This window comes from Tauraco erythrolophus, chromosome Z, assembly GCF_009769465.1.
Source record: "Tauraco erythrolophus isolate bTauEry1 chromosome Z, bTauEry1.pri, whole genome shotgun sequence".
NCBI lineage: Eukaryota > Metazoa > Chordata > Aves > Musophagiformes > Musophagidae > Tauraco > Tauraco erythrolophus.
Genome location: NC_141496.1, coordinates 12,679,886 through 12,702,026, shown reverse-complemented (window position 1 = coordinate 12,702,026; position 22,141 = coordinate 12,679,886). Strand labels below are relative to the sequence as shown.

Sequence of the window (22,141 nt, the reverse complement as noted above, 5' to 3'; positions counted from 1 at the left end):
AACCCTGGAGCGATGTGTCAGTGAACGTGGCAATTAGTCACACAGGGTCTGCAGATCTGCTGCCTCCTGCGAGGGCACCAACGCAGGGCTCAGCCCCTGCAGACCTTTCCCCTCTGGGTGCCACATAGGAAAGGAAAAGCTGGAGCAGACATAAGCGATGACACAGTGTGGGAGCCTGGCTTTGCAAACCAGAAAAATAAAGGAAAAGGACAGCAAAATTCAAGCTGTCCCTCTGGAAAGGAAAACAAACAAACAAACCAACCAACCAACCAAGTCTCGATGAACACACACCGAATTTCTACACTGGCTTGCCTCCAGAGCAAGCAAACCCCTTCTCAATCATTTGTCAGTATGCAGATAAGGCACCGGAGCAGTGAGCTGGCCAGCTGGCTGCCAGATTAACGCACTTCTGCATTTTATGGCCAGCTGCATGCAACCCTTTAGAGCCACAAGCATGCTCCCGAGCCCATCCCAAAATAAGGGGAGGGGGGTTTGTGATGGAGCCCTGCCCTCCTGCAAGCCATCCCAGCTGCCTCCATCTCACCCCGCACTAGGTGAGCAAAACCATCGTGGTGGGGGAGGTCTGCAGGCTCCGGGCTCTGCTAAAAGGCAGGGGCAATGGAGGCAGGGACGGCTGTGGGCAGGCAGCACCGTGCCGGCCTGCGGAACCACCGCGTCATCGCCGGGACCACTGAGAGCAAGTTTTCCGTCACGTGATGTAACTGCTATATTTGCATCGGCTGAGTTTAGCACTACAAGAAGGGTTACAGGGTAGGTTGTACATGTTAAAAAACCCACCCGAATCAACCAAAATTCGACAGCAGCCTGCTGGCACACTCACAGCAAGCTTCCAGAACAAGCTGCAAATCTTTGAATGCAACAATTTTGCCTTTTTTAACGTGCCCTTTCTAAGGGAGACTCCGGATGGGGTTTGGTTTTGGTTAGTGGTGGTTTGTTCGGGTTTTTTTTTTTCCTTTTTAAGGCAATGCCAAATTTCACTTGGGAAAGGCCACACTCCGGACCACCCCCGGCCTGGGAGCTGGCTGCAGGAAGCTTTATCAGCTGCAAACTGCCCCACTGCTGGGGCTTTCCACAGGCATGGGGCTGTCAGCCCAGCTGCCAGCACAGCCAGGCAGGTACCAGGCCACTAAGATGCCTGCTAGCGGTGGCTTTACCAGCACATTGCTCTCTGCACAACAGTCTGATGAACTGGGTCAAAAATTAACCTGGTAGGAAGTTGGACTAGGCTCTGGCTGGATTCTCCAGTATGGAACCAGTACACACAGCCATGGCAGGCACCAGGTGGCTCAGCCTTGTGCTGATGGAAAGGCTGATCCGGCAGGCAATGGTGCTGAGCACTGCTGGGCCAATTCACCCCGGTTCCTCTTTCCCAGCCACGCGTCCACATCGGACGGGAAGATGGTTTCTTCCCGTCTAGGCTGAGCTTGCTCCTGGGGAGTGTGAGCGGTTGGTGAGGCCAGCCCTAGCCCCGTGGCACCCCTGTGACCGCTTGGCTTTGCCCCTCGCGGTGGGAGGAGCAATCTCTTGTCCCCCGCAGGAAGGGCAGCCCTGCTCAGAGTGGGAAATGGGCATGGGACGTGCAGTGGGGCTGGAGGGTCGCAGTCACAGCCTGCCTGCCCACATGCACTACAGTGCTGAGCTAAAGCAGCTCTGGCCATTTAATGCTGGCATTTCCCACTCATCCCTATGCCTGTCCACTCCTGCCAGGCATCCCCCACACTCCAAAGGGAGGGGGCACAAGTGGTGCCATACTCGGGCTACCCACTGCCAAGGCAGACACGGGGATGAGCAAGGGCAGGACTCCAGCTGTAGCCTCTCCTGTGTCCTTCGCTACCCGGCCCTCCAGCACAGCACCTCAAAAGCAGTGCTGGGGGTGCAGCGTGTGCTCTCACGGGCTCCGGAGACCACCAGGTGCCCTGATACAGGCACCCACGCTTGCCAAGGCAAGTGACTCATCCACCACCATGCCTCTGGCCAAGCAGAAAAGGGAAAGCAAGAGGACAGTGTGGCTGGATTTCGGGGGGCATTTCTCCATGCAGCAGTTGGCAAAGCTTAGCTCCGGAACGGAGGTTGTCTCACAGCCTCCCGTTCCCTTTTCCTCAGTCTTCCCACTCCCCTTCCCCAAATCCGGGACGTGCCACGTCAGGATGCACCGAAATCCTGCTGCTGATGTTTGGCAAGCAAGCTGCATGCTCGTTCAGTGCTCCCCCTGCACCATCGCCTGCTCATTTAGCACTTGGGGGGTTTCACCCCACGGCTGAAGGGGGGTGGTCCAGACCCTTTACCAGGCAACCCACGGGCTCTGGCAAAGCTAAAGATCCCAAAACTATGTCCCCTCCCCTTCTCAGCAGCAAGGCTCAAGGAGAGAGAAGGGAGTAAACAATTATTGCTACCAAATATGGGTCTAACAGCCAGCGATGAAGCCACGGCAGAAGCATGCAGACATCCTGCCGGCAGATTCAAAGGGCCGGGGAGCTCGCAGGGGTGCGGGTAGGATCCTGCAGGGAGCAGGGCTGGGGAAGGAACGGGCAGAGGACGGGGCCGCGTTTCCCGCGCCTGGTCAGTTGCTCCAGGCAGGCCACGGCGGGGACCCACGCTCTTCCCCGACGGGGTGACCTCCACCCTGCCCCGCACCACCCACCCCAGCCCCACGTGTCCCACCCCAGCGCCCCGTGCCGGGACGACCGGCGGGAGCCCCGGGGTGAGCTCCCCCGGCTGCCGTGCGGCCGCGGGGAGCGTGTCCTGCGGCGTCCCCACCCAAACCCACGCCGCGGGCCGGAGACACCCTTCCCGCTCGCTTCCCCGCCGCGCACGGGCTGGGTGGGCAGGAAGGGCGGGGTGGGGGGAGCTTCGCCGCTGCCCCGGAGCTTGTCCCCCGCGGCCGGAGGGCCCGCGGCGGCAGCCAGGCCTCTTCCGCTCGGTCCCCGGGGATCCCCGAGGCGGGACGCCGGCCTGGGCCCGGCGAGCGGAGACTTCGGGCCGAGGCCTGCGGCAGCGGCTGTTTTGGGGCAGGGTCAGGACAGGGCCGGGGTTAAGGGGCCCGGGGCCAGGCCCTGCCCGGCCGTGCCTGCCCGTGCTGCCCTGGGGAACCCAGCGGCAGTCGGTGCTGGGCAGCCCCCAGCCCCGGGAGCGGCGCGGCACGCCCCAAAACCAGGCCAAGGCGTGACCGACCCCCGGAAGCCCTGGGTCACCGCAGCCCCAGGGCAGGCGCCCCGGTGGGAGCAGGGAGACCCCGGTAACCGGGACGCGGCTCCACCCTTACCCCCCCTCCGGTAAGCGCGGGGGTGGGGGGGGGCGCTCCCCCCGGGACATCCGTTTCCGGCAGCCCCCCGGGAACCAGAGAGCTGCCAGCCACTGGGACCCCCTGCCCCGGACTCTCTCCCCAGTTACCGGGACCCCGCGTCCCCCCCGTACCCAGTCCCTCGTCCCCGTACCTGTGCGCGGCCAGCAGCAGCGCGGCGGCCCCGCCGAGGCTGTGCGAACCGGAGCGGCACCGCCCGCTTCCCGCCCCGCCGCTCCCCGCCGCGCATGCGCCGGGGCACCGCACGCCGCCAGACGACACGGGAAGGAACGGCTCGGCACGGGAACAGCACGGTACCCCGGGCCTGCGCTCCGCCCGGCCCCCCCCCTCCGCCATCTACCCCGCATCCCAGCCCCGCACCCGAGGCTACGCACTGCCCGGTACCCGCGCAGCCCGGCCCTGCGCACCGGGGCTGGGCATGGCTCAGCGCCCGCACCCCGGAGCCGTGCTCTGCCCGCTGCTTGCACCCTCGGGCCCCGGCCCGGCCCGGCGCACCGCCGGGGCCCGCACGCCCCGGGCGCCCCCGGCCCCGCCCCCCACCGCACGGTCGCCGCTGCCGCCGCCGCGCGCTCCCCGTACCCGCGCGTCACCGGCCAATGGGCGCCCGGGCCGGCGCCGCCGGAGGGGCGGGGCCGCCGAGCGCGCGGCGCCTGCCGGGAGTCGCGTGCCGTCACTGCTGGCGCGGTGGAAGTGGCGGGACTAAGCCGGCATCTGCCCGAGGTAAGAGCGGGACAGCGGGGAGGGGTTGGGGGCTCCGGCGCCGCGGAACCGCCGTCCTCCCCTCGGCCCAGCCGCGGCCGGGAGGGCTCTGCGGGGCAGCCGGCGGCCGGGCCGGGCGCTGCCAGTCGGAGCTGGTCGCCGCGGGGTGGTCCGGCGCTGACAGCCCGCCAGCGGGCTGCCGGGGGCCGCGGCTCTCCGCCCTCCTCCCGCGCGGGGCCGCGCTGCCAGGCTGTGGGCTGCGTTGCCCTGCAGGGACGCGCTGGCTGCTGGCTGCCACTGTGCCCCGGGCAGCGACACGCCGCGCTTGCCCGTGGGCCGGCCCCGTGGCTGGGGCTGTGAGAGGCTCCTTGGCTTTCCCCGTGTGGGTGTCCAGGCGGGGGGAACGGTTCCTGCCCTGCGTGCTCCTGTCAGCCTTCCATCTACCTGCCCTGCTGCTGTCTCCTCGTGTTCTGTTCCTCCCCTTGCTGCCCGCCCAGCGCACGCTCCCTGAAGAGAAGGTCTCTGTGGAAGCAGGGCCCCTGGTGTTGCCCGGGCTCTGCCCAGCTCCCCTTTCCCTCCTTGCTCTGCTTTCTGCCACTTACACTCTGCTCGCTGTGCCCTGTGGCAGAGCGGCCCTGCACACCAGCTTCCTGCTCCCAGCACAGCATCCCTGTCGCTGGGGTCTGCCCTGGCCTTCTGTGATTTTTTTTTTGTTTTGTTTTGGGCTGGTTGGTTGTTTCTTTCATTTGTTTTCGGACTGCGACAGCTGTCAGCTAGATGTGAAAGCTGAACGGTGCTAACGGGGAGGTGTGACAGATGCCCCCCACGCTGGCCAAGCAAGCAGTGCTTTGGTTCAGGCATCACCAACAAGCAGGCCTGACTGATACCAGCCCTGCCGTGTGAACCATGAGAGCCATAATAAGCTGCATTTTCTCAAGGACCAAGGAGTCTAGACTACATCTTATCAGGAGATAACAGCATCAGCCCGAGCTGGGACTAGACAAAACTAAAACTGCTGCAGCTGCACAAACACCAAAGGGGGGGGGGGTTGACCACGAGTCCATAACTTTATGCTATAATTGCTTGTAGCCTCCCTGAGCCCATCGAGTTCTTCTGTCGGCGGCGAACTGCACGGTGGTGATCTCCTCCTTCAGCAGGGACACATCTCGAGGTTACACTACGAGGCTGAGAGACCCTTTACCCAGCGTCTGATATCTACAGCAAGGTGAGTGACACTTTACACTCAGCCTAAAAGTATAATTTATGCTGGTGACGTTCATATGTACCCAGCTATAGCTTAACATTAGAAGTGTAGTAATAGCAAGTGTTTGACTGCTGCCTAAATTGTTGTTTAAATCATCATTGCCAAATCACTTTTTTGTTACCAATTTTCACTTAATATCAGTTGATTACCGTTTCATTCAGCCGTCAATTAACTATAATTCGATCTAACAATTTTAACAATTGTTTAATTGTTAAAAAACACCCTCTTTTAGTTAACCCCACAACAATAGCTTCTCATAATAATTCACCTGTGATAGGAGGCTGGCCCTGCTGGCTTACACGCTGAGGGTACAGCACCTTTGAGCTTCAGTAGAACGGCAGGATCTTGCATGCTTTCCGTGGCAGAAAGTCTGGGGCCCTTCTGCTTTCCCTCTCCTTGCTGCAGCTTTTGTGTTCTGGGTGGATTACGGCCCCTGTGGCTGGGTTGCAGTAGTCTGGTGGGGAGACTGGTGCGATGAGACCACCAGTGCTGGTATAATAGCCTTGTTGGGGATGTACTTGTGGGCTGGTCGTCGCTGCTTGGCCCTGGCAGCTGTTGCCATTGCATGGGGAGACTTTGTCCACAGGGAATGAGGGACATCTCAAAAGAGTGCTGGTGCCTGCTCTAGTGCCTTTGCTCACTTTGGGTGTCGTGCTCAGATGTCGCACTCAGAGGAACTGGCTGTCCTGACAGATGATAACCTGGTTGACTTCCTTCTGAAGTATGAAGCTACTTACCCTCAAATCCCAGCGGAGGAGAATCCTGAAATGCCAGCGGAGGAGAATGGTCTGCTGGAAAACTTGACCCTGCCAGAGCCTGACGTGAGTTCTTTGGGAGGAATTGCTGCTGGGTTGTGGTTCAGGAGGTTTGGCTCCCTGCTAAGTAAAAACTTTTTCTTCGCAGCTCCTGGACATGGAGATAGATGACTTCTTCAGCTTCCTGCTGAGCTCTTGTGAAGGTGAACTAGACATGTTGCAGGATTATTTGCCTGCTGACAGTGACAACAGTGTTTCTGAGGATCAGCATCTGTTCCGTAGCCCTGGAAATGGCTTTGCCACCAGGCCTTCAAGCTCAGACGTTATAAAGGATGAACACAGCTATTCCCTCCATGGGAATTGGCCTGTGCTGGAAAGCATGAGATCTGAAACGTCAGAACAAGATGTTTCCAATGACCTTGGTAAGTGGTCTGTGTGGATTCTTTCTGTCCTGCCTACAGGGAGAAAAATGGTTCCCACATTGGGGTTTTGTGGGTGGGTGCCAGGCAGTGATGGAGAGAGTCCAGTTTACCGCCGTAAAATTGTGGTTTCCTGCTACTCGGAGCTGGCTGGTTAGGTGCTGCCTCACTGAGGCCCAGCCCTTGTGACTCTTCCTTTACTTCCTCAGGAGCATGGATGGGTTTGGAAGGCACAAGCAAGGCACTGGAACAGAGCTCCAGTCTCCCCGTTGCTGTTGATGCCAGACCCCAACTTGTGCCTGGATCCGTCACGCAGGTACTGACTGCCATGCGTGTGGGCCCCAGCCTTTGCTGCTGTTCACATCTCCTGTTCTCTTCTGGCTTGGCTCCTGTGAGGAATGTCTCTGAGGAAGACATGGTGCTGCTTTGGGAGAACTGATCCCGATTCTTTGTGCTTTCTGCATGTCCTGTCTATCCTGGAGTGGACTCTGTTTACTTTGCATTCTCAGTGGGGGTACTTCTACTGTTTTCTAGTCCAACTTCCAAGAGCTGATCCTGAAAGAGAAGGAGAGGCAGGTCCCGGAGAAAACAGGTTGTTCGTTACCATCGCGTCTGCAGCAGACCAAAGTGAGTCCTTGCTACAGCCTGTCCCTCCTGAACAGACTTGTACCACTTGAATGCTTCAGCCAGAGCAGGGTTTCAAATATACGGAGCGGCGCCTTGATGAAAGCATTGGTGCCCAGGTGCGGTGTTCAGGGCAGCGTGTGCCATGGCTTGGTGTCCATTTCCTCCTTTCGAGGCCCGAGGGGTGTCCACGTACCCAGCAGCCTCTGCTGTGCTTATCAGATAGATACAAAGAGCAATGAAACCTGGCTACTGTCAGTCTCCTCGCACATGACTGCTTGCAGAGAGACAGTTACACCACAAGTGCCTCCAGCCTGTTTTTTCCTGCTTGCCTAGTGGCTTGTGAGCTGCATGCTTTTCATTTCCCTTGGGTATGCCTCACTTTTGCTACACTGAGGAAGCTGCTGGCCACATCAGCAGGCTAGAGTTTGCCAATTCATTCAGTGATGTGAGAGGGACAGAGAATAAAAGCAAGTGGGCTGAGCGCAGAGATGTGTGCAGGGTTTGGGATTGCCAGTGCCCTAGGGTTGCTGCTAATGAGAAATTACCCTCACAGACTGAAGACCATCTTCTGAAGAAGGTGCGTCGAAACATCAAGACCAAGCGGTCAGCCCAGCGTAGTCGCGGCAGGAAGAGGATGTACAGGAAGGACCTGAAAAAATGGTATGGGCATACAGCACTGTCACCTGACACTGAGAAGACAGACAGGTTCTTTTAGGGATCCTTGGCAGAATGATGGCACTAAATTGTAGTTTCTGTTAAAGCTTTGTTTTCTTAACATGTTATCATTAGTATAGCACAGAATTTATGATTAGAATGGCACAGGATTTCTGCAAGCAGAATCAGTGTAGTACAATCTAAAAGCAACACAATACAGAATTTATAATACAACTTAGCTAATAATTTCTAATCACCTATCTCCTAATACAACTTACGATGTCTAATCACCTGGACCCTCTGCAGATAGAGTCACATCTTAATACATGGTTTGCTGTATCAATATAATGATCATAATCTAGACTCAAAAATGATATACAGGAATATGAGTCATTCTCTTAATTATGGGAGGAAGCAGACCATGGTGGAGGTGTCCCTGGCCAGAGGAGGTCCCAGGTCTCACTGTCCAGCAGCAGCTCCAGTCCAGGTTGCCCCTTAGGACTTGTAACTGCTTGATTTTATGGACAGTGCTCTGCGTGCTGTTACACTTCCCTGCTCTGTGACAGGGTCGTCAACAATTCTGGGCTGGCTGGGTGCTTGGGACCTTCAAAGCCAGTGGGAAAGGGAGTAACCAGCCTTCCACCCAGGAACCTTGAGACCAGCTGGGAGGGGAAGAAGAAAAATCTGTTTGGTTTGTCTACTTGGGGCACAGGATGTTCAGGACCTGATAAGGAGTGGGCAGAACGAATATCTGACTCGCTCAGTCACAGGGAATGGCTGCTCACCTCATAAAATGACGTTAGTTGTGCTGACCATATTGCCAAGGATCGGGAGCAGGGGGAACTGGTCACAAGCAGCTGTGCTGTGCTGCTGCTGGGGTCTTGCTGTCCTGGGCAGAAAATGAGGCTGACCCTGTGGGGCAGCAGCCCTCCTCAGGGGGCTCAGAAGCTCATAGTTGCCCTGCTCTCTTATGCTTGGAGATGGCCCATAGCTTGCTCTGTTCAAGCCAGGTGATGACCTGCAAGGTCCAGCGTGTTCTCCAGGTCAGACTAGTTTGCAATACAGCCTGATGTCATGGACCTGCAGGGCTGATGTGCTGCTAGGAGCAAGCATCCTTAGGGATTATTCTGGTGCTTCTCTGTGGGACTAGGCAGGGCTCACACCTCCCCAAACCTCGTGTGAGATGTCAATCTCTGGCCTTTGCTCCAGGTGGTGCCAGGCAGACCTCTGGAGCAATTTTATCTGCCCCAGCCACCCAGAGATGGTGGCTGTTTACCTGAAGAGAGACTCTGGTGAAGTCCCTTCTGTTGACTAACAAAGCCTCTCTGATCTTCCCCCATGGTGTTCATCTTTCCTGGGAAGGGTAACACTCTGCACAGCTCAGTACCACAGGCTGGAGAGGAAGGTCCAGCGGCTGCAGAAGCAGAACATGTGAGTTCTTACTGTTGGATATGGCAGGAGATGTGGTGGGGAAGGCTGTTCCCCTTCTTGGGATTGTGATCTGTCCCTGGCTGCAAAGAGGGGAGGAGGGGAGCATGCAGCTCTTGGTTCAGCCACTGCGTTAACCTGCATTGCCTGCTCTCATGCAGGTCAGTGCTCAAGCAGTTGCGGAAACTGTGGGCCTTGGTGAGACGATCCACCGCTGAAGCTGCTGCAGCAAAAGCCTACACCATGGTGAGTGGCTTCAGCCCCAGTGTCTGTGAAGGGGTCTCTGCTGTCCTTATAATTTTGGGAGCAAGGCATCTATTGCAGCCGGTGATGCTATCCATGTCATTTGCTGGGGTCTTTGCTGATCTTCTTTCTGTTTCCAGGTCATGGTTCTGTCCTTGTACCTCATCGTCTTCCCCAACAGCTGCTCACTTGAGAACGGAGAGACACAGCTGGAGCTTGGAGGTGAGTGCCCAGGGGCTGAGGCATGGCTCCAGGTGAAGTGCTGCCCTCTGGGGCAGAGCACCTTCCTCAGAGACAGACTGAACTCTGAGGCACCTCCAACCCAGCAGCCCCTTGCCTGGGGTCACCACTAGGTTTGGCTTTGCTGTCACCTCCCATCTCTGGACTCTTCCTCAGTCCTGTTGCAGAGGCCTGCCCTGAGGCAGGGTACTGGGCTTGTGGTGGTACAAGAACTGGAGGGATCTGGTCCCCCTTGGAGCACAAGCTGTGCTTGTGCCTGGCAGCTGTGCAGCACCCTCTCCCCACCTCCCTTGGTAGAAGGCAGCCCTAGTTGAACAGTTTGTTCCCCTCTTGTGGGTTCTGTGGTAGCCTGTGCTCAGAGCATGACAGTGAGAGGCTGGGAATGACAGGGCTGGCTCTACCTCTCTTGCAGAGCTGTTACAGCAGATCCACGAGTTCGTAAACCAGGTAGCACCTGATGTGCAGGAGTACACTATCCTGGAGGGTTTCAGCCTGGAGCCTGAGGACGCCTCTCTGTTGGGTAGCCTCAATCTATCACAGGAAGAGGGGCAGAGTCCACCCAACCCCAATCCTAGATCTTTCAACAGCAACTTGTCCTCCAGCACTCTGGTGGCAGTGATCTCCGAGCCGGGCCCTCCCCAGCCTCAGGAGCAGCACTCCCAGAGTGACCCTCTGCTGGCAGCGGTGCTGGCGATGTGGGAGGCCAGGAGGCAGGAGTGGGTGCAGGGTGCTGCTGAAGTTGTCATCCAGCAGCAGCATGCTGATGGGTTGTAACTACCATCGCCTCCTGCGTCTTGGTGTGATGCCGAGCACCCTGCCAGGAAGGGACAAACAGAGCTGCATTAACAGATAATCTGTCAGCAGATTCTTCTGAATACTCTCCCGATTGCTGGCAGTTCAGAGGATTTACTAGGGAGGAATTGTTTTAGGGTTGACCTGTTCGGTCACCCTGCTCTGTTTATCTGTAAGCAAGAATCTGTCTGAGATGGGGTAGGAGACTCTGGGAACTTTGCTATGGCTGCTGACGTGGCCTGCAGCCCGGGATGCTTACAGGATGGGCCGTGGCATGGAGGGTGAAGGCGGTTGGGCCTGAGATGCCAGTACTTGGTCTGACTGGGTACAGTTGGTGGTGGAGGGCACTGCTCTGCTTCTTCCCTGCCCAAGTGGAGATGAATAGACTGGGTCCTGCACTTCTTACTGTGTCTGGAGGCCATAAGCATCTGTCCCTCATCCCTTCTCCTTAATCCTGCAGCGTTGCCTGATTTCCAGGTGTGAGATAGCGAGCTGACCTTCAGTGCCCTCACAGGCAGTGGTCCTGCCACTGCAACAGACCCTGCAGGTCACCTGTTCCTCCTAGCTTTTGAGCCACAGGTGCAGCTCGTGGCCTGGCTAGAGAAGGTAATGTGGAGTCCTTAGGTAATGTGGAGTCCTTGCTGAGCTGTGTGTGCTGTATCCCTTCCCTAGGGGCTGAGCCTTTCACCTCTCATAGCCCTGGAAATGGGACTTGGGGCGACAGCATGCCTCAAAACAGCCTGTTGAGGCAGCAGAGAGCAGCAGAGCCACTTGCTCTTCTGCAGGCCTTCCTGGCACAGGACGTTTTCAAAGCTATGTCCTCCTGTGCCTGAGCTTTGCTGCACTGGTCTGCAATGCAGTCACCTGGCTCTGGTTGCTCCCCAGGGCTGAGCAGAAACAGTTATAGCTGGTGAGCGATGTCTTTACTTGGAGCGCAGCTTACTGGTACCTGTTGAACATCTTTCCTCATTCTACTTCAGGACATTTGTAGAAAGGTAGAATCTTAGAATCGCAGAAGGGTAGAATCACAGAATCATAGAATGGTTTGGGTTGGAAGGGACCTTAATGATCATCTATTTTCAACCCCCCCCTGCCACGGGCAGGGATACCTTCCACTCGGTCAGGTTGCTCAAAGCCTCATCCAAGCTGACCTTGAACACTTCCAGGGATGGGGCATCCACTACTTTTCTGGGCAAACTGTTCCAGTGCTTCACCACCCTCATTTAAAAAGTTTCTTCCTTATATCTAATCTAAATCTCTCCTCTTTCAGTTTAAAGCCATTGCCCCTTGTCCTATCACTACACACCCTTGCAAAAAGTCCCTCTCCAGCTTTCCTGTAGGCCCCCTTTAGGTACTGGAAGACTGTAATCATATAGAATAGTTTGGGTTGGAAGGGACCTTTAAAGGTCATCTAGTTCAAGCCCCCTGCAATAAGCAGAGACATCTTCAACTAGATCAGAATAATAATTAATTAATATTTTCCTTACTACCAACGTGTGAATAAATTCTAAGCAGTAATCACGTGTGACCCTGTCCTCTGTGGTTGTTCTGGTGGGGGTGGGCTGCTGGGTGGAGGCTGGGGTCTGCGCCAGGGACTGGAAGTGTTGTGGGAGGAACCCAAGGGAGGCTGGGGGGTGACAGCCTAACGAAGGAGAACATGCTGCTGCCTTCCCTTCCCGTGGCTGTGCAGAGGGGCTTGTTGAGCCATGGTGCGAGTTTGCTGGGCAGTTTCTTGGCTCTGACCCCCTTCAAGGGTGTGAAAACACTCTTCAGCCACTTTTGGAGACAAGTGGATGTTGTGAGCACCCAGCGCCCACGTGTGACCTGCGTGCACCCAAGCCACTGGTGCTGCGGAAGCGAGCAGCTTCCCTGGTAGGAAGTGTGAGGAGCCGGTGTCTGCCCCCACCGCTGCTTTCGTAAGGAGGAGCTGCACAATCACAGGAAGCAGAGCAGGGCCAGGGTGGTGCAACAGCTCCATCCCCTCAGCCAGGGGCTGCGGGGAGGGCCCTGACTGCTGGGAGGTTACTAAATCAGGGTTGGCCCCTGGGTTTCGTTTGGATCGTTTTTTCCGTGGGAGACAGTAGCAGGCCCTGAGCTCAGGCTGCAGAGCTCAGCGTGGGGTTTGGAAGTGCGGGAGCCCAGCGAAGTGATGATTGTGAGCAGCACCACGCTTGCAGCCTACCCAGGAAGCAAAGGGTGTTTGTGCAATTGAAGGAGATAAAAAATTGAATGTTGTGCCTCTGCCTTGGTGGGAGAGACAGTGGGCCCTGTCTTGTGGCAGGCAGCAGCACACTCGTAACAGGGTCAAGTTGCAGCTCTGCCCTGGCCAGGGCAGGCAGCCCGTGAACATCTTAAGGTTGCCACTGGACCTTTTTTCCCAGGAGCCGTATGTGGTGGCAGGGAGGTCTAGGACCCTGTCATAGAATCATAGAATGGTTAGGGTTGGAATGGACCTCAAAGATCATCTAGTTCTAACCCCCCTGTCATGGGCAGGGAAACCCTCCACTACACCAGGCTGCCCAAAGTCTCATCCAACCTGGCCTTGAACGTTTCCGGGGATGGGGCATCCACAACTTCTCTGGGCAACCTGTTCCAGTGCCTCACCACCCTCTGAGTGAAAAATTTCTTCCTTATATCTAATCTAAATCTACCCTCTTTCAGTTTAAAGCCGTTTCCTCACTTTTGTTTTGTTTTTTGAAGTTCAAGGCCGGGATGCATAATGGCACTGCCTGGACTCCCTGGCCCAACAGTAATCAATATTGTTATGAGTCATCTGAAATAAAACTCGGTGGTGATACCAGCAAAGCAGGGAGCATCCACCGGGGCTGATGATTGGCCAGGGGTGATGGGGTCAGCCATGCGCTCTGCAGCAGCCTGGCTTGCTTGGCCAAATGTCAGGAGGGGAGATAGCTCTGTGAGAGCAGGCAGGGAGGCAGGTGGGTGCAGCGGGCTCCTCATCAAACACACAGTACTGCTACCAGTGCAGCCCTTCCATGTGGAAAGCTTGGCGCAGAGGCTGGGATATCGCAGAGCCCAGAGCCGATCCTGGTACTGCACTGGGAACGTGTCTGGCCAGGTAGTTTTGGGGACAGTGGCTCTGTGGTCTCAGCCCGTGCTGCCCCATGGCTCATATTTTTAACTAGTCTCTGTGTTCTCCTACTGGTCCCACAGCCAGCAGCTCTGAGCCAGCAAGAGGAAGGAAGCCCAGCCTGGGCCTCATGCCTTGGGTTAAAGGTCAGCGACGATAAAAATGCCCGGAATGAGTCCTTCGGCCAAGGAGGCTTGCACCTTGTTTCCGTCAGGCAGAGGAACAGGAGTAGCCTGGTATTTCTGCCACCCTCCTCCTCCTCCTTGCTGCAGACCCTCCGTGGCACCTATTTCTCCTCCATGGCACCTATTTCCCTTGTTCACTGCAGGAACTGTGTGTGCACCGGCGCTGCTGCTCGCACACACAGCCCTGCGCTCTGGCTTAGGTGAATGTTACAGCCCCTGCTTGCCCTCCACGCTGTGTTCCCGCTGTTATTCCCGAGGTGGACCTGCATCCCACACATGTCCTGGCAGGTGTCGAATCAGTGTTGCGGGAGCACGCTGGCAGACCAGAAACATGAGCCTTTCAGGGCAAAATATTCTGCTCAGCCCTCAACAAGTCCAATATGGGTGTCATTGAATGGAAGCCCTCTGGTTTTTGCCTGGTGACTCTCTGGGTGTTGGTAGCACCATCTCCTTTCCACAATAACAACATGCTGAAAGTTAGGAAAGCTTGAAATTAAATTTGCCTCCTATTGCTGTGGGGGTCTGGGCTGGTACAAAACACCTCCTGCTCTTGCCTTTAAAGGAATCTATGAATCTATGAATCAGTTTTCACTTTTTTTTAAAGGAACTGAGATTTCTCAGAGAAGTGGGAATTTCAGTCATTAGAAGACACACCCTCCTTTTCAAAGGAAACCTAAATGCCGTGTCAACGTCTATCCTATTTTTGTTCACTAGCACCAGCTGCTGGATATTGGTGGAAACTGAAAAACTAGCAGAAATCTAAGCACTCGGTTAAAAAAGCAGCTGGAAATAACAGCGATGGAGCCCCTGCCTTCCCCCAGCCCCTGAAACTGGGCACCTCAGCCCCCGGGACTGATGAATTGCCAAGGGAGCTGGTTGTGTCAGGACCGTTTTGTCAGGGTGTCTGAGGCAGAAAGCAGAGAGGTCAGGCTGGGATGCCCAAAAAATATCCCAGCCGGTGCCAGATGCATCCTTCCCCTCTTCCCTTTCCCTGGCCACACACTTGGAGTGTGCCAAGCAAAGACTTGGCTGGTGACTGCCACATGTGCATTGCTCAGGGGACGTGGCTCTGCGGAGGGGTCTCTCTTGGGACAGGCTGTTTGGGAGCTTTCCCCACCCCTGGCAATAGGCAGCCGGACACTGAGACACATCCGCCAGGGCTGGGAACAGGAGGCTACTGGCTCTGCAAAAGCCATTTGGAGACGCCCCATGCATTCAAATGCCTGAGAAACAACATCTGCTCGGCTCACACGGGGAGGGCGAGCTGCCTGGAGCCTGCCCAGCCGCCCTGGGACGTGCTGCCCACAGTATCCCACCGAGGCTGTGCCTCATCCCACCACCTGGACACAGCCCAGGTTGCCCTGCACCTCCCAGAGATGTTTGGGAGGGACTCCAAGGGACAAGTTACCCATAGCACAGTGATAAGTTCACAGGTCACCAGGGAGGGAACATGGGACAGCGCCCATCTCCAGGGACCCGGCTGCCTTTGGCGATGCAGCACCAAGTCTCCCTGTGGGAGGGTGGCTGTGGAGCAAGGCAAACCCTGTGGCTTTGAGGTAGGGCAGAAACCAGAACCAAGCTCTGCATCCCTGTAGGTACTCTTTATTTTGCACCTAGTGCCCAGCCGTCGTGCTGGGCTGCTCTTGCCTGGGAAAGCATCAACATGTGGGCCGAGAGCTGCTGAAATGCAGCACGTCAGCATGGGCAGAGCCTGGCCGAGGGAAGTGCCGTCTCCTTGCAGTCCTGGGATTTTCCCACTCACTGTTACTTTATCCGAGTAAAAACACTGGTGCCAATCCTGCAGGAAAGCCCATATCACTGTGGTTCACCCAGGTGGGGTCACCTACACTGTGCTGGTGGGTACAGGGGGGAAACCCAAGGGGGGGCCACTGTGTTCCTTGCTGCCTCGCTGGGTGCTGAGTGGGATGCCCTGTGGTGGAGGCTGCGCCAGGTGCTGGAATGGTGTCCTGCTCTCTCCCTGCTGGGCAGAATGCAAGGAGAATCCCAAGGCAGAGGGGGTCTGGCGCCAACCAGACCCCATGCTGGTGTCACCCACCCTGGGGCACACCCAGGATGCAGGAGCTGGCCAGGTCACAGGGATGCCCTTTAGCCCCTGCTTGTTGCTGATGACAAACCGATTTCACCCTCCCGGTCCCACCATGCCTCATCCCGTGGGATTTCTCCCCTCTCCAGCCCCAGGGCACAGGAAAGCTCGGCGTGGAGGTTCCTGGGACCTAGTGCTTACCGAGTGGCTTTCCAGTCCTCAGTGGGGCTCTCAGCTGCCTCTCTCATGAGCCACAGGGCATGCAGGGTCTCCTCCCCATTGGTGCCCACATAGCACTGGCCCAGGAAGGCGGTTGTCCGGGCTGTCTCTGAGTCTGGAAGGGTTCAAAGGGGCATGAGCCAGGGTGGCGAGACACAAAGCCACCCCGCTGGGTCCTTCTGGCATCCCTGCTACAGGGCAGTGGCCCCCTCCTGCCTACCTCGGAGCTGCCACTGCACAGTGAAGGAGAAGGTGGGCTGTGGGACCAGTCCTGCGTCCTGCTGGGACCCCTCCAACGGCGAGGTGAGGATTTTGGGGTCTCTGGCAGCAAACCCCGGCAGATAGGAACCGGAGAATCTGCCGTCCTTGCTGAGGATGGACACGACCATCCGGCAGCCAGTGTCGCTCTGCCAGGACCCGGAGAGGAGGCACTGCAAGGCCAGTGCTGTGGCTTGAGGTGTGTGGCCAAGCAGAGGGGACATCCTGCTCCCACCTTGCCACCCTGGCTCTGCTCGGCTATGGCTGCAGAGCTGGGGCACCCCATGCGAAACGTGCCACCGGCGTTACCACCTTGGCACGAGCATCATGCCGATCGCCTTGGGCTCAGCCACTGCTCCAGCTGTTTGCGGCTCCCACCCAGGGAGAGGAGCGAGTCCTCCTCACACGAAAGCAAGGGGTGCGCAAGCTTTACCTGCAGGCTTGGTGGGAAACTGGGTTTCTCTGCTTGTCTGTCGCTGAATGGATTCCCACAGCGAGGAGCATCCTTGCAGGAGCAGTCCCCCTCCCTCCCAGCCTCTCCGTAGCTTTCTCTGGCTGCAGACCCAGCCTCAGCCCTTGGGGTCTAGCAGGGTGCCAGTACCACGTCCCAATCACCACCTATCCCCATACCTTCCTCTCCGCAGGGGTGACACATGCCACCAGGGCCAGGGCAAGGACCAGGCTGAAAGCGTCACTCCCCATGGCGGGGGGCTGCGAAGCGCCTGACACGACTCCCTCCCAGCCCCATGCCCTGGCCCCTTTTATAGGGCTGTAACCAGAGCCCCGTGGGCACAGTGGGTGTCAGGGCAGCAGCTACCGAGTGGGTGGCCAGGTGGCAGGGTGCCCGGGACAGGCGAGGCGAGGAGGTCTGTGTGACCTGGGCAGCGCAGGAGGAATGCAGCGATGAGCACAGGGGTGGGGAGAGGCAGATTTTTTTAAGGCCTTTGTAGCAGCCTGGAAAGCATCAACTGCCTTCCTTGGGAATCCACCTCCTGGGCACGCAGGCTGGAAATTATGACCCGTTTAAACATTGAACCACTTCCCGATTCGCTGATGCTGCTGCCAGAGCAGGGTGGTACCCACGTGGGGCCAGGACATCCCTGGCAGAAGCGAACGGGACGGAAAGGTCTTGCCTTCTGCTTTAGCAGCAGTAACACTTCCCCAGCGTCTTCTGGACAGCAGCTGCTAATGTTGCTGCTTTTGCATTTACAGGAGTTAGAGGAAGAGGTAACCACAGAGGCACACTGAGGTACAAGTGAGTGTGTTTGCTGAACACACCCAGCGTGCTGAGCAGCCTTTCTCGTAATTGCACCTGTTTCTTGTAATTGCACCTCTTCCTTCTACGTGCTGGTCTTAAGGGCTGCGGATGTACAAAACAGAGCGTGCACTGTCCCTGCGTCCCCGAGCTGCTCCTCTGCTCGCTGCAGCACCTGGAACAGGCATGGGGCCGTGGGCAAATGAAAATGGAGGTGGGGTTCAGCTGCACAAACACATGCCATTTCCAGGACAGCAGTGTCTGGGGCACTGGATGGCAGCAGGGCTGCGGTGTGCATACTGGGGGTGGTGGAGTTCCATCCTGGGATGGCACCCTTAGAGCCTGACACGAACCCTGGCACACCCCAGAACCCTGCTGCTGCTGCTGCTCAGCACCTTCCCTTCTGGTCTGGATGGCCCCAAGGGCTGGAATGAGTGGAAACCACCCCTGCCGTAACACATCACTCCTCCTTGTAGCCTTCTACAGTCCCAAACTCACAGACTTATCACAGGGGCCTGAGAAATACTGCTGGAATATCTCTTGCTCTTGCCCTGGATGATGTCACACTCCATCCTTTGAGCCTCACACCAGCCCCTGCCTTTCTGTGCTGTTCGGCAGGTACAAGCCGCCCTGTTTGAGGTGCCAGGGAGGTGTCAGCCACCACTCCATGTCACAGCATCATGCACTGGCCTCACTGGGTCTGGGCCAGGCTTGAGGGACCATACGGCTAGTGTGCTGGCATCCCCGGGGGTGTGTTGTATTTGTAACACTTCTGCAAGAGGCTTCATCCTCACCCAAAAACTTTGTCTTGAAAGAGCTGACTAAGCTTGGCAGGTGTCCACAGAGGCAGATAGCGTGGCGCTGCTGAAATGCAGTGTCAGAGAAGGGCAAAATCCCTGGTTGTAACCCAGGGGGACGTAATGGGACGCGATGGGACATGATTGGGATGGGATGGGATGGGATGCGATACGATGCGATGCAATGCAATGCAATGGGATGGGATGCAATGCAATGCAATGGGATGAGGGCTTTAACTGTACACACACAGATGTCCCTAGGGAAGGGCAGCAGTGAGCCCTCTCCTCTGCAGATGTACCCATGGGGACAGGAGCTGCCTCAGAGGGAGAGTGAGGGCAGTTTTTTAAAAAAGATGACTGCAGCTGAAATGACTTTTAAATTTTTTTTATTATTTTTTTTAATGAGAGAGGCTGTTTTTTCTCGCCTTGGGGGTCCGGGCTGCAGCCAGAGCATGCCGTCATGGGGCAGGTGAAGCTGCGTCCTCACAGGATGGGGACAAGCTCAGCAGGGTCTTTCCTTTTGGAGTGCGTTTGCGCGTGAAAACATTTTTGCCCACCCTGCAGGAAGCAGAGAATTCCTGTGCATTTAGGGACACTCGGGGGTGTCCCTAAATGCCCCCCAACTTGCCCCTAGCCAGCAGGCATTGGCATCCCTGCTGCGAACCCGTGCTGCAAGGTTCCCAGGGTCCCCTTGCCCAGGAAGATCCTCATCCTCAGGGGTCCTGGGGAGGGCCCCTCTGTGAGATTGCTGCCCACCATATTTCCCCACTACCTCGTGGCTTTCCAGTCCTCCTCGAGGGACCCGACGGATTCACGTAGCAGCCACATGGTGGCCAGAGTCTCCTTCCCGCCCGTGTCCACGAAGCACTGCCCCGCAAAGGCGGTGGTGGCATCTGAGGGAAGCACTTGCTGGGAGGATAGGTGGGGACAGCACCCGCGCTCCCTGGACGCTTCCCCTTCCCTGAGATCTTCCCAGCCACAGCTGCTTTTCCACCCTGGCAGCCGCACACCCACCCAGCCCATGCTGGAGGGACCTGCCCTTCCCTGGTGGCTCCCTCAGGCAAGCCAGGCTCTGCAACACTACGTCCCCTGAGCACTAATGGAGTCCCGGACCCACCACAGGCACCTTGCGCTGCCTGGCAGGAATGGCTCCAAAGATGCTCAGTAAAGAGTGGCTGCCCCGTGCAAGCCCAGTGTTGCTCGTCAGCCCCACGCCAGGCAGGCACTGCTGCCTCCCCCTCCAAAGCATCACCCAGCAGACTTTCCAGACAAGGAAAACACTGCTGGATCCCTGTGTGTCTCCCAGTGCCCCTGTGGCACTGACCCTGAGTGTCCCAGCACTTACTGGAGAACTTGTCCCAGCGCACGCTGAAGGCAAAAGTGGGCCAGCCCCCCTCGCCAGGCTGCTGCTGGGCACCACTGAGGGGGGAGGCACGGGCACAGCTGCCAGCCAGGGTGACCCGGGTGAGGTATTTCCCCTGAAAGCCCCCGTCGTTCCTCACCGCCGAAATCTCCATCAGTGAGTCCTGCTCGTTCCTCCAGAGTCCACTGAGCTGGCACTGAAGGGACATGGCCACGGGCCCTCTGCCCCCACGTATGGCACAGAGAGAGACCCCATCCCTCCCATCCCACTGCCCCACACGGAAGCTGGGAGCCCTACTGTGGGGGTGGCTGTGGGGCACAGCTCTCCCTGTCCCCACTTTGGGGAAATGCTCCCCCAGGTGCTGCCAGCTGCTGAGCAGATGGTGCAGCCTGGCCAGTGTGTCCCAGCCCAGCAGCGTACATGGTGGCCCTGGGTACAGAACCCGGGGGAAGAGATATTCAATGTATGGTACCCCTGGGCACAGACCCTGCAGGAGGGGATGCCCTGGGCACAGTGCCCCAAACCCTATGGAAAGGGGATGCCCCATGCATGGTGCCCCAGGCACAGATCCCATGGGAAGGGTTGCCCTGTGCACAGTGTCCTGGGCATGGATGCCATGAGAGGAGATGCCCTGTACCCCCAGGCAGAGACGCCATGGGAAGGGATGACCCATGCATGGTAACCCTGGGCACAGACCCTGCAAGAGGGATGTCCCATGCATGGTGCTCCTGTGGGAGCAAAGCTTTGTGGATATGATGACCAGGTGGCTGGAACTGACACAGAGATACCCTGCCCATTGCCTGGGCTAGGTGCTTGCAAAGCTCTCCTGCTTGTCCCAGCCTAAAATGCCATTTAAGAGAGGACCCCCCGGCTGCCCACGCTGCATCCCAGTGCCATGTCTGCTGCTTTCCCATCATCACTCGTCCCCATACCTTCCTCTCCGCAGGGGTGATGCATGCCACCAGGGCCAGGGTGAGGACCAAGGCGAAAATGTTGCTTCCCATGGCCACAGGGCTGTGAATGCCTGGCACGGCTCCCTCCCGGCCCCGTGCCCCAGCCCCCTTTATAGGGCTGTAACCGGAGCCCTGCCGGCGCCAGGTTGGCAACTGTGGGGTGGGTAGCCTGGTGGCAAAGCGCCCAGAACAGGCGAGGTGAGGAGGTCTGCATGACCTGGGCAGCACCAGAGGAACGTGGGGACGAGCACGGCTGTTGAGAGAGGCGGGGGCACAGGGATGGTTTGCACATCCACTCTCCAAGAGGCTCTGCGTGACTGAGTCTTTGGGGTGGGCACAGCCTGGCACTGCCCCACTGCCACCATCCCAGTGCTGCCACCCAAACACAGTGCTGCAGCAAGCACAGCCCGAATAGCTCTTCTCCACTGCGCTGAAGGGAGGTGTGTCTGCCCACAGGAGTCCATCCTCATGCCAGTCCCCTCCTGCACTACAGGTTTCACCTGCTGTTTCTAATCTGTTTTTTCTCCTGGCTGTGCTGGGCTTTCCCTGGGTCTGGGAGCTGTGACTGTCACTGCAGCAGGAGCTCAGGGGCACTCCAGAATTAATTCCTCTTGTCAGTGCAGAAGGGTTTTTCTGGAAGATACGTAGATATTGACATTTTCTTGTCTTCATGGAGGGAATGCCCTGTGCATGGTGTTCCCATGCACAGACCTCATGGGAGATGATGCCACATGCATGGTGCTTTGAGGCTAGGCAGGGTACAGCTACACAGCAGAGCCCTCTCTGAGCCCTTCCGAGGGGTCCCTAATGGTGCAAGACCATAACAAGGACAGGCAGGTGGGCAGGGGTCCTCAGACCTCCTGGATCTTGCACAACCACGTCCTCCAAGATCTCTCTGCAATCAGGTGAACATGTCTCTGCTGATGCTGAGGCAAAGAGAGAGCTGGCACCTGGTGTGTCCAGTTCAGGAGGGATCTCTCTGGCCCCTGCCATGCACAGGGGATGAGCATCTGCTCCTAGCATCCTCCAGAGTCACATCTGCCCCAGGCTTGAAGGCACCAGAGGGACACTCTCCTCTTCCCAGGGAGTGGGATGTGGTGATGTTCACATGCAAATTATGCTTTAACTTCTAAAATTAGAGTAGCTGCCTTCAACTCCCATCCCAGGGACTTGCTCCAAAAGCCCTTGGGGTCCCATGGGTGCAGCCCCAGCACAGAGCAGGGATGGAGAAGTGTCCTGCAGCCCTGCTCTGCCCGGGGCTCACCCACTGGCTTTCCAGTAATCCTCAAGGCTGTCAACCTCATCTTGCGTGAGTCAAACAGTCCTCCATATTTCCTTCCCATCCTCATCCACGATGCAGCAGCCCAGGGAGGCAGTGGCAAAGACTGCAGGGAAGGGGTGGGAAGTGAGAGTGCTGAGATAGAGTTTTCCCTTTGTTAGGCAGCCAGCTTATCGATTTGGGAGTGGGTGATGCTTCCCTTCCCAGCCTTCTGTCCTGCGGGGACCAGGTACACAGCAGCGGACCTGCATGGAATA

At 57.4% G+C, this 22,141-nt stretch overlaps 4 protein-coding genes across 4 annotated transcripts in view; 1 reads left to right on the top strand and 3 right to left on the bottom strand.

Annotated features, from left to right (window-relative positions):
* The window catches only part of TLN1 (talin 1), a 39,791-nt gene extending 36,304 nt beyond the window's left edge, over positions 1–3,487 (bottom strand). Inside the window, exon 1 of the mRNA XM_086630023.1 lies at positions 3,456–3,487. The gene's annotated coding sequence lies outside the window, so the exon portion shown is untranslated. The remainder of the gene's footprint in view (positions 1–3,455) is intronic.
* Positions 3,488–5,137: 1,650 nt separating this feature from the next.
* Positions 5,138–10,425, top strand: CREB3 (cAMP responsive element binding protein 3). Its single transcript, XM_009979917.2, has 10 exons — positions 5,138–5,246; positions 5,945–6,106; positions 6,189–6,462; positions 6,669–6,775; positions 6,994–7,086; positions 7,640–7,746; positions 9,103–9,171; positions 9,330–9,414; positions 9,552–9,633; positions 10,064–10,425. Exons 2-10 carry the CDS (start codon positions 5,945–5,947, stop codon positions 10,423–10,425), a joined length of 1,341 nt encoding a protein of 446 aa, XP_009978219.1. The 5' UTR covers positions 5,138–5,246.
* A 5,055-nt stretch (positions 10,426–15,480) lies between these two features.
* On the bottom strand, positions 15,481–16,939 carry LOC104373927 (avidin). The gene is made up of 4 exons (XM_009979915.2): positions 16,868–16,939; positions 16,200–16,410; positions 15,962–16,094; positions 15,481–15,514 (listed from the first exon to the last, which is right to left on the bottom strand). The coding sequence occupies exons 1-4, from the start codon at positions 16,937–16,939 to the stop codon at positions 15,481–15,483; spliced, it is 450 nt and encodes a 149-aa protein (XP_009978217.1).
* Positions 16,940–18,747: 1,808 nt separating this feature from the next.
* On the bottom strand, positions 18,748–20,656 carry LOC104373926 (avidin). Its single transcript, XM_009979914.2, has 4 exons — positions 20,585–20,656; positions 19,635–19,848; positions 19,062–19,182; positions 18,748–18,847 (listed from the first exon to the last, which is right to left on the bottom strand). Exons 1-4 carry the CDS (start codon positions 20,654–20,656, stop codon positions 18,748–18,750), a joined length of 507 nt encoding a protein of 168 aa, XP_009978216.2.
* Positions 20,657–22,141: the final 1,485 nt, after the last annotated feature.